A 12,774-nucleotide genomic window follows, 5' to 3' on the forward strand; every position below is an offset into this window, starting at 1 on the left:
GAATGTGTTTTAGGCTTCTTTTTTTAAATATATTTATTTTGTGTTTTCCTTTTTAAAACAGTTTACTACAACAAAATAAATCACAATACCAGACAATGAAAACCTAACAGTGGCATTACAGATACTCAGACACATTCACAGGCTGTTTTATAATGGAATTACAGTGTCAATTACGTTCTATTCAAATGAGAAGTTGAGGTTCCATGATGCTTTGTGTTGTGCACCAGTGATCAGAGTGTCAACATTTTATGACCACACATGCACACCTAACCTGGCTTCTTTTGGCCTCTTGAGTTTAATTATTTCGTCGACATGAGATGGAAGGATTAGTAACATTGAAAAACTTTAAATAATTATTATAAAAAAAGAGCTCCCTGGAGAGAGAGAACGTGGAAGGGGTTAGAAGTCCAGCAGGAAAAAAAGTGCCCACGTTCCAAATGGGACCCTATTCCTAATGTAGTGCACTACTCTTGACTAGGGCCCTATTGGGCCTGCACTATACAGGGAATATGGTGCCATTTGGGACGTGACCGAGGGAGGAGAAGACAACTGTTTCTCAAGCCTTCTGGTTGAAGTGGCTTTAGCTTGGAGGGCACCATCCTGACCAGTTGCATCACTGCCTGATATGGCAACTGCATTTACATTTACATTTAAGTCATTTAGCAGACGCTCTTACCCAGAGCGACTTACAAATTGATGCATTCACCTTATGACATCCAGTGGAACAGCCACTTTACAATAGTGCATCTAAATATTTTAAGCGGGGGAAGGGGGGTGAGAAGGATTACTTTATCCTATCCTAAGTATTCCTTAAAGAGATGGGGTTTCAGGTGTCTCCGGAAGGTGGTGATTGACTCCGCTGTCCTGGCGTCGTGAGGGAGTTTGTTCCACCATTGGGGAGCCAGAGCAGCGAACAGTTTTGACTGGGCTGAGCGGGAACTGTACTTCCTCAGTGGTAGGGAGGCGAGCAGGCCAGAGGTGGATGAACGCAGTGCCCTTATTTGGGTGTAGGGCCAACTGCTCGGCATAGGCGCTACAACGCTTGGGGCCAAGCTTCCTGCCATCCAGGACCTATATTATAGGCTTTGTCAGAGGAAAGCCCATAAAATTGTCACGAGACTCCAGTCACCCAAGTCATACTGTTTTCACAGCTACCGCACGGCAAGCGATACTGGAGCGCCAAGTCTAGGACCAAAAGGCTCCTTAGCAGCTTCTATCCCCAAGCCATAAGACTGCTGAACAATTAATCAAATGGTCACCAGACTATTTACATTGACCGCCCCTCAATTAGTTTTGTACACTGCTGCTACTCGCTTCTTATCTATGCATAGTCACTTTACCCCAACCTACACGTACAAATTGCCTCTACTAACCTGTCCCCCTGCACACTGACTCGGTACTGGTACCCCCCTGTATATAGCCTTGTTATTGTCATTTTATTGTGTTACTTTTATTTTTTTGTTTATTTGGTGAATATTTTCATAACTCTTCTTGAACTGCACTGTTGATTAAGGGCCTGTAAGTAAACATTTCATGGTAAAGTCCACTTGTAGTATTCGGCGCATGTGACAAATACATTTTGATTTGATTATCTTTCATTCAGGGGGCATTGTCTTGGGGTGGCAGGTAGCCCAGTGGTTAGAGTGTTGGACTAGTAACCGAAAGGTTGCAAGATCAAATCCCGAGCTGACAAGGTAAAAATCTGTCGTTCTGCCCCTGAACAAGTTAACGCACTGTTCCTAGGCCGTCCTTGAAAATAAGAATTTTAACTGACTTGCCTAGTTAAATAAATAAATAGTCTTTAGCTCGGAGGGCATTGTCTTTAGCTCGGGGGGCATTGTCTTTAGCTCGGGGGGCATTGTCTTTAGCTCGCTAGCCCTTCTGCTAGGTCCTGTTAAACACACAGATTCTCACTCACACTTTGCCTCCCATACACACATGATGAGAATTGACAGTCCCACTAAACTCATTGTCTGTATTTGACCCCCCCCCCATCCTGTACATCATACATTCCCTCATCCATTATGTTAAGCAAAACAGGCTGCACCCTTTTCTTGTTTTTAAAATGTATGGATAGCCAGTGGCACACTCCAACACTCAGACATCATTTACAGAAGATGCATTTGTGTTTAGTGAGTCTGCCAGATCAGAGGCAGAAGGGATGGCCATGTGTTGTTTTGATAATTGTGTGAATTGGACCATTTTCCTGTCTTGCAAAACATTGAAATACATAATGGAATCATTACCCTGAATCATATACACCATAGATAGAATCATTACTCTGAACTGGATATTTTATTTCACCCTAAATTATCCAGGTAAGTTGACTTAGAACCCATTCACAAATACAGCAACGACCTGGGGTATAAATACTGGGGATGAATGAGCCAATTGGAAGCTGGGGATAATCAGATTGGGAATTTAGCCAGGACGCTGGAGTTAACACACCTGCTCTTATTTTACCTTTATTTAACTAGGCAAGTCACTTAAGAAAAAAAGTCTTATTTTCAATGACAGCCTACAGGGGAACAGTGTGTTAACTGCCTTGTTCAGGGGCAGAACGACAGATTTTTACCTTGTCAGCTCGGGTATTCAATGCAGCAACCTTTCAGTTACTGGCCCAACGCTCTAACCACCCCACTTACAATAAGTGCCATGGAATCTTTAGTGACCACAGAGAGTCAGGACACCTGTTTAACGTCCTATCTGAAAGACAACACCTTACACAGGGCAATGTCCCCAATAATTTCCCTGGGGCATATATACACACTGTATATCTTATTGTTTTTGGACTGGAGGAAAGAGTGCCTTCTACTGGCCCTCCAACACCATCTAATCTCCTATTCAGGGACCGACCAGGACCAGTCCTGCTTAGCTTCAGAGGCAAGCCAGCAGTGGAATGCAGGGTGGTAGACTGCACTATGGAATCATTACCCTGAATCATACACACTATGGAATCATTACCCTGAATCATACACACTATGGAATCATTACCCTGAATCATACACACTATGGAATCATTACCCTGAATCATACACACTATGGAATCATTACCCTGAATCATACACACTATGGAATCATTACCCTGAATCATATACACTATGGAATCATTACCCTGAATCATACACACTATGGAATCATTACCCTGAATCATATACACTATGGAATCATTACCCTGAATCATACACACTATGGAATAATTACCCTGAATCATACACACTATGGAATCATTACCCTGAATCATACACACTATGGAATCATTGCCCTGAATCATACACACTATGTAATCATTACCCTGATTCATACACACTATGTAATCATTACCCTGATTCATACACACTATGGAATCATTACACTGAATCATACACACTATGGAATCATTACACTGAATCATACACACTATGGAATCATTACCCTGAATCATATACACTATGGAATCATCACCCTGAATCATATACACTATGGAATCATTACCCTGAATCATATACACTATGGAATCATTACCCTGAATCATATACACTATGGAATCATTACCCTGAATCATACTGTTAGAGCCGATTTGGACATATTTGTATAAAAGACCGAACATATGGAGCTCCATGTATATTTGTGTAAATATATTAAATATGAATGTAAATGATGAAATATTAGGTACGTACCTTTATGATTTATATTTACCTGATTGAGATATATTAATTTGTTGTTAGTGTAACTCAGCCATTTGGCCCCCCTCTTGCCTATTCATTGTATTGTGGTAAGTGTGTTAGGATAAAGGCAGGAAGTTGGGCCTTCGGGAGGGAGTCCTTGCTAGATGCGGGAGCGGTATAGTTTTTTGACCATACAGACATACAGACAGGTCATAATATGTATTTTACATATCAAGTATTCTATGCTTTAAGTTGATTGGAGAATCATTTATTTGTTAGATATAAGAAGAATAAACATTTTAGTTGCACTATATCCCTGGATGTCATTGAATGTTTGGCCGTTTGGAAACCTTGACTGTGGACTGTATGCGTACCAAACAACTCCGCTTCAGGCTTGGGCAGTGGCTATGGTAAAAACGAAAGGAAGCCACTACACATACACACTATGGAATCATTACCCTGAATCATATACACTATGGAATCATTACCCTGAATCATATACACTATGGAATCATTACCCTGAATCATATACACTATGGAATCATTACCCTGAATCATATACACTATGGAATCATTACACTGAATCATACACACTATGGAATCATCACCCTGAATCATATACACTATGGAATCATTACCCTGAATCATACACACTATGGAATCATTACCCTGAATCATACACACTATGGAATCATTACCCTGAATCATATACACTATGGAATCATTACCCTGAATCATACACACTATGGAATCATTACCCTGAATCATATACACTATGGAATCATTACCCTGAATCATACACACTATGGAATAATTACCCTGAATCATACACACTATGGAATCATTACCCTGAATCATACACACTATGGAATCATTGCCCTGAATCATACACACTATGTAATCATTACCCTGATTCATACACACTATGTAATCATTACCCTGATTCATACACACTATGGAATCATTACACTGAATCATACACACTATGGAATCATTACACTGAATCATACACACTATGGAATCATTACCCTGAATCATATACACTATGGAATCATCACCCTGAATCATATACACTATGGAATCATTACCCTGAATCATATACACTATGGAATCATTACCCTGAATCATATACACTATGGAATCATTACCCTGAATCATACTGTTAGAGCCGATTTGGACATATTTGTATAAAAGACCGAACATATGGAGCTCCATGTATATTTGTGTAAATATATTAAATATGAATGTAAATGATGAAATATTAGGTACGTACCTTTATGATTTATATTTACCTGATTGAGATATATTAATTTGTTGTTAGTGTAACTCAGCCATTTGGCCCCCCCTCTTGCCTATTCATTGTATTGTGGTAAGTGTGTTAGGATAAAGGCAGGAAGTTGGGCCTTCGGGAGGGAGTCCTTGCTAGATGCGGGAGCGGTATAGTTTTTTGACCATACAGACATACAGACAGGTCATAATATGTATTTTACATATCAAGTATTCTATGCTTTAAGTTGATTGGAGAATCATTTATTTGTTAGATATAAGAAGAATAAACATTTTAGTTGCACTATATCCCTGGATGTCATTGAATGTTTGGCCGTTTGGAAACCTTGACTGTGGACTGTATGCGTACCAAACAACTCCGCTTCAGGCTTGGGCAGTGGCTATGGTAAAAACGAAAGGAAGCCACTACACATACACACTATGGAATCATTACCCTGAATCATATACACTATGGAATCATTACCCTGAATCATATACACTATGGAATCATTACCCTGAATCATATACACTATGGAATCATTACCCTGAATCATATACACTATGGAATCATTACCCTGAATCATATACACTATGGAATCATTACACTGAATCATACACACTATGGAATCATCACCCTGAATCATATACACTATGGAATCATTACCTTGAATCATATACACTATGGAATCATTACCCTGAATCATATACACTATGGAATCATTACCTTGAATCATATACACTATGGAATCATTACCCTGAATCATATACACTATGGAATCTATGGAATCATCACCCTGAATCATATACACTATGGAATACACTATGGAATCATTACCCTGAATCATATACACTATGGAATCATTACCCTGAATCATATACACTATGGAATCATTACACTGAATCATACACACTGTGGAATCATCACCCTGAATCATACACACTGTGGAATCATCACCCTGAATCATATACACTATGGAATCATCACCCTGAATCATATACACTATGGAATCATCACCCTGAATCATATACACTATGGAATCATTACACTGAATCATACACACTATGGAATCATCACCCTGAATCATATACACTATGGAATCATCACCCTGAATCATATACACTATGGAATCATTACCCTGAATCATATACACTATGGAATCATTACCCTGAATCATATACACTATGGAATCATTACACTGAATCATACACACTATGGAATCATCACCCTGAATCATATACACTATGGAATCATCACCCTGAATCATATACACTATGGAACCATTACCCTGAATCATATACACTATGGAATCATTACTCTGAATCATATACACTATGGAATCATTACCCTGAATCATATACACTATGGAATCATTACCCTGAATCATACACACTATGGAATCATCACCCTGAATCAATACACTATGGAATCATCACCCTGAATCATATACACTATGGAATCATTACCCTGAATCATATACACTATGGAATCATTACCCTGAATCATATACACTATGGAATCATTACACTGAATCATACACACTATGGAATCATCACCCTGAATCATACACACTATGGAATCATTACCCTGAATCATATACACTATGGAATCATTACCCTGAATCATATACACTATGGAATCATTACCCTGAATCATATACACTATGGAATCATTACCCTGAATCATATACACTATGGAATCATTACCCTGAATCATATACACTATGGAATCATCACCCTGAATCATATACACTATGGAATCATTACCCTGAATCATATACACTATGGAATCATCACCCTGAATCATATACACTATGGAATCATTACCCTGAATCATATACACTATGGAATCATTACCCTGAATCATATACACTATGGAATCATTACACTGAATCATACACACTATGGAATCATTACACTGAATCATACACACTATGGAATCATCACCCTGAATCATATACACTATGGAATCATCAGCCTGAATCATATACACTATGGAATCATCACCCTGAATCATATATACTATGGAATCATTACCCTGAATCATATACACTATGGAATCATTACCCTGAATCATATACACTATGGAATCATTACCCTGAATCATATACACTATGGAATCATTACCTTGAATCATATACACTATGGAATCATTACCTTGAATCATATACACTATGGAATCATTACCCTGAATCATATACACTATGGAATCATTACCTTGAATCATATACACTATGGAATCATTACCCTGAATCATATACACTATGGAATCATTACCTTGAATCATATACACTATGGAATCATTACCCTGAATCATACACACTATGGAATCATTACCTTGAATCATATATACTATGGAATCATTACCCTGAATCATATACACTATGGAATCATTACCCTGAATCATACACACTATGGAATCATTACCTTGAATCATATACACTATGGAATCATTACCCTGAATCATATACACTATGGAATCATTACCCTGAATCATATACACTATGAAATCATTACCCTGAATCATACACACTATGGAATCATTACCTTGAATCATATACACTATGGAATCATTACCCTGAATCATATACACTATGGAATCATTACCCTGAATCATACACACTATGGAATCATTACCTTGAATCATATACACTATGGAATCATTACCCTGAATCATATACACTATGGAATCATTACCTTGAATCATATACACTATGGAATCATTACCCTGAATCATATACACTATGGAATCATTACCCTGAATCATACACACAGTTCTCTCATCATATTCCTTCACTCTTACTCACTTTGAGCTATCTCTGTTAATGTACAAGGATGAGAAATTAGGTGTAGGAGGGAAATGAGGGATGATGGTAGATAGAAGGAGAGCAGGAGTGGCTTGGAGGGAGAGAGGATGGAGAGTCGGGGAAAGAGGTTGATTTATTCATCATACACTCGTCCTTTAACCAGGAACGACGCCATACCCTGTTTTAACAACACACAATAACTGTGTGTGTTTTGTCGTGCTACATTTGGACATCGTTAAATGCACATTTAACTACTAATACCACGTGATGGTTCAGCGTCATTATCGGAGGCCATTCAACAAGGAACGACTCAATCCCATTGCTTCGCCGTGAAGATGTATGAACTGAATAGGAGGGTTTGGCATTCAGGGGGCGACAGGGTAGCCTAGTGGTTAGAGCGTTAGACTAGTAACCGGAAGGTTGCAAGTTCAAACTCCCGAGCTGACAAGGTACAAATCTGTCGTTCTGCCCCTGAAAATAAGAATTTGTTCTTAACTGACTTGCCTGGTTAAATAAAAAAATTAATTTGTAAAAAGGATTAGAACTGTGTTACATTATAACAGAGGAGGTCAAATGGATTATTAAACAACTTTACAGGTATTTTTGAATATCTGACTTCAGTGTGATGATGAAGATGGTGATGAAGATACTTTACAGATGCAGTGTAACTGCACCTTCTCCATAGGATCTCTCTCATTACCATATTGGAGCAAAAATAAGGGTCCCACTATAGATTGGAAATGAGGCAGTCAATTACATTGATGGAAGCTACAATCTATCCGCAATATTAAATCTGATCTACCACCTAAAATAATTCAATACAAATAAATTAATATAAGGGTCCCACTTTAGAATGGAAATGAGGCAGTCAATTATTACATAGAAATGACATACTGTCAGCACCACAGGAGGTTGGTGGCACCTTAATTGGGGAGGACGGGCTCGTGGTAATGACTGGAGCGGAGATTCATTTACATTTACATTTAAGTCATTTAGCAGACGGTCTTATCCAGAGCGACTTACAAATTGGATTCACCCTGTGTCTGTACGTTCACTTTGACTGATCCTCCTGACCTTTTGTCTCGGCTGTCAAGCTGAGAGGCTGGCGAGGCAGTGGGAAGAGAGAAACCCCACATGAACTATGACAAGCTAGGAGGCTGGCGAGGCAGTGGGAAGAGAGAAACCCCACATGAACTATGACAAGCTGAGCAGAGCACAATGAGGTGAGGTGACACACTCACTATACCTACATGGAGAAACGCTCAATACTACTGTTGTTCCCATAGATACACATCCTCAGATACAGTCGCAATACTACTGTTGTTCCCATAGATACACATACTCAGATACAGTCGCAATACTACTGTTGTTCCCATAGATACACATCCTCAGATACAGTCTCAATACTACTGTTGTTCCCATAGATACACTCACTCAGATACAGTCTCAATACTACTGTTGTTCTGTTCCCATAGATACACATACTCAGATACAGTCTCAATACTACTGTTGTTCCCATAGATACACTCACTCAGATACAGTCTCAATACTACTGTTGTTCTGTTCCCATAGATACACATACTCAGATACAGTCTCAATACTACTGATGTTCCCATAGCTACACATACTCAGGTACAGTCTCAATACTACTGTTGTTCTCATAGATACACATACTCAGGTACAGTCTCAATACTACTGTTGTTCTCATAGATACAAATACTCAGGTACAGTCTCAATACTACTGTTGTTCCCAAGACTAACTTCAGTAAACTGATCCTGGTCAACTACCAAGGGTATCCACCTTGTCACCAGGTCAGTATATCCCCTGTTTATCTCAAGGTGTATCAAATGGCACCATATTCCTACTAGCTCACTCATCTCATATAAGGATGTAGGGATTTGAAATGGACCTCTTACTTTTGGACTCCCAGCTGGTCCAGAATGCCCCTCTTCTGTTCCTCACTATGCATTGTGGCAGGTAGCGTTCTCCTGGCATCCGCCAACCCCTGATTCATCCGTCAGACTGCCAGATGGTGAAGTGTAATTCATCACTCTAGAGAACGAGTTTACACTGCTCCAGAGTCCAATGATGGCAAGCTTTACACCACTCCAGCCGACACTTGTCATTGCGCATGGTGATCTTAGGCTCGTGTGTGGCTGCTCGGCCATGGAAACCCATTTCATGAAGCTCCCGACTAACAGTTATTGTGCTGACGTTGCCTCCAGAGGCAATTTTCTGAACCATTCTGACGTAGGATCGTCATCCTACCTCATCGGAACAGGAAGTTATGTTGTCGTCAAGGCTTTATACAGGAAGGGAGAAAAGGGGTGTGTGTCATAGTTTACAACCTCTGTCTCTTCACGTGGGCGGCCAATGAGTGAGCTGCAATATCTTATGAAAACCCACATCTCAAATTTTAGAAGCTAAAATCACATTTCATCCCATCACAAATAATTTCATATTCAAACATTTATATTGAACAACAATTTCACGTGAATCCGATAACTCTGATGTGTAGACTTTCCACTGTAGAGTTTATGTCATCTTATCATTTACATTTACATTGATGAGAATGTCTCAGATGACAACCGAAATGACATCATATTCATTAAGTACCACAGCATATGTTTAATTGGTCGGATTACCAGAATGTAGTTCATTTACCCCCACATTCTGACGTTCCCAGAATCTGTATGTTAACCAAGGGGTTTGCAAATGTAACCTCAGTAGGGTAGAGAGCAAAAAGGGGGGAAGAGGTATTTATGACTGTCATAAACCTACCCCCCAGGCCAACGTCATGAAAGTTGTGTGTTCAATTGTATAGACCTGTCAGCAACGGGTGTAGCTGAAATAGCCGAATCCACTCATTTGAAGGGGTGTCCACATACTTTTGTATATATAGTGTATTAGCCACTCCTTTGCCCCATCTCTTTCAACCATACCGTTTTTCAATTCCTCATCAATCCATGAAGCCTTAACAGTTCTAACAGTCAGTTTCTTGTCAGGTGCATGTTTATTCATAATTGGAAGCAGAAATGTCATAAATTAATCAAATGCAGCATCTGGATGCTTCTTATTAATCACATCAGACCAACAAATATTCATCCACATAAGAGTTACAGCTAAATATTGTGTTGATACATGCAGCCCCTACATACGGCCTCTTGTGTTTAAGATGTCTGACATCCTTTTATGTACATCAATGTGTGTTTGACTGTCTGTTTGTGTTCCTCTTTATCGACAGCCTTCCAGTCGGCCAGCCTCTCACCTTCTGCCGTACTGCCTCCCGAAGCCCATCCCGTTTCCCTCTTTGGGGCCACTTCCCCTTCCTCTCTGTTCCCCCTTCTCCTGGGAACTCAAACCCTAATCTGAGGGAGCTCTTAGCAGGCTTCCACCTGCCGTCCATACAGCCCTGGCACCTCAACCCCAATTGCTTCAACAGCTGGCATACCAAGAGCAATATCATCAGAATCCTGCCTGGTGTGGGACTGGGAGGGAAAGAGAGTGGGAGCTGAGGAGGAGAGAGGAATGTAGGGAATGATGATGGAGAGTAGTGGAGGAGGAGGAGGAGGAGGAGGAATGTGGAGAATGATGATGGAGAGTAGTGGAGGAGGAGGAGGAATGTGGGGAAATAATGATGGAGAGTAGTGGAGGAGGAATGTGGGGAATGATGATGGAGAGTAGTGGAGGAGGAGGAGGAATGTGGGGAATGGTGATGGAGAGTAGTGGAGGAGGAGGAGGAATATGGGGAATGATAATGAAGAGTAGTGGAGGAGGAGGAGGAGGAGGAGGAGTGTGGGGAATGGTGATGGAGAGTAGTGGAGGAGGTGGAATGTGGGGAATGATAATGAAGAGTAGTGGGGGGTGAGGAGGAGGAGAAATGTGGGGGATGATGAGAGTTGTGGGGGATGATGAAAGAGAGTATTGGAGGAGGAGGAGGAGAAGAAATGCAAGGGAGAGTTTTTCCTCTTTTGACATTATAATAGACATTATAACATTATAATAGGTCCTATTGTTTGAGATGTCTTTGTCTGTAGTTTTTACTCTCTTTAAGTTGTCCTCAGAATAAATCTGAAAAGGCTATTATTGAAATGAGAATGTTATGATATGATTGTTTTTCACAGATTGAGTGGGGATACTACTGATGTTGATTGATTATCTGTTTGTGTAAAGGATCGTGTATGGAACAGGACAATTGCAGTTGTGTGATATGTATGATGAATTGTATGTAATAATAATAATAATAATATATGCCATTTAGCAGACGCTTTTATCCAAAGCGACTTACAGTCATGCGTGCATACATTCTATGTATGGGTGGTCCCGGGGATCGAACCCACTACCCTGGCGTTACAAGCGCCATGCTCTACCAACTGAGCTACACAGAGTTTACAGTGTACTTTGATATTTATTTTATTTAATATTGCATGTGCTTTTACTTATTCTACATTTCATGAAATAAATAGGTTTAGTAGTAGTAGTGTGACATAAACAGTACTCTTACTTTCTCAGCAATCTTCAACAGAGAAGTACCTGTACAATACCTGTACAAAAGTACAATAAACTATTTCAATTGTCAAACTGTTGTGCTGCATTACAAGGCAAATTTGCTTTGCATGACAAAAAAAGCACATTTCCATTTTGTGCTCAATGATGTTATCAAAACATAGGCCTGAAAGACTCATCATCACGATCAGAGCCATACTGCTGCTATATAATATATTCCACTCCAGCAGGTGGCAGTATATCAAAATCCATGAGCTCGACACCACACCGGCAACATGATTCCCTTCCTTGCGGAAACGTTGTTTTGGCGCCGAAGGTTTCAATCGCATTTCTGCGCGGGTAATGTCCTTTTGTTGTTAGCTAAACACGAAGTTTAATTGTAGTGTATAACGAGTAATTTACTACATCAGAAAACTACAAGACAGCATGCAGCGAAGCATATCGTAAGTAAAGTCAGCATTTGGTTTCTGCAAAACTAGCCAAGTAAATGTTAGCTAGCTAGGTTGGCTATCTCAGCCTGTTTGCTTTTTTGCTAGTTAGCTACACTAGC

At 39.8% G+C, this 12,774-nt stretch overlaps 1 protein-coding gene across 1 annotated transcript in view; it reads left to right on the plus strand.

Moving 5' to 3' along the window:
* The first annotated feature begins 12,508 nt into the window (after window positions 1-12,508).
* The window catches only part of lig1 (ligase I, DNA, ATP-dependent), a 37,335-nt gene continuing 37,069 nt past the window's right edge, over window positions 12,509-12,774 (plus strand). Inside the window, 1 exon segment of the mRNA XM_046321993.1 lies at window positions 12,509-12,667. Coding sequence (XP_046177949.1) covers window positions 12,651-12,667 — 17 coding nt within the window. The 5' untranslated portion in view covers window positions 12,509-12,650.

The sequence above is a fragment of the Oncorhynchus gorbuscha genome, linkage group LG22 (genome assembly GCF_021184085.1).
Source record: "Oncorhynchus gorbuscha isolate QuinsamMale2020 ecotype Even-year linkage group LG22, OgorEven_v1.0, whole genome shotgun sequence".
In the NCBI taxonomy this organism is placed as follows: domain Eukaryota; kingdom Metazoa; phylum Chordata; class Actinopteri; order Salmoniformes; family Salmonidae; genus Oncorhynchus; species Oncorhynchus gorbuscha.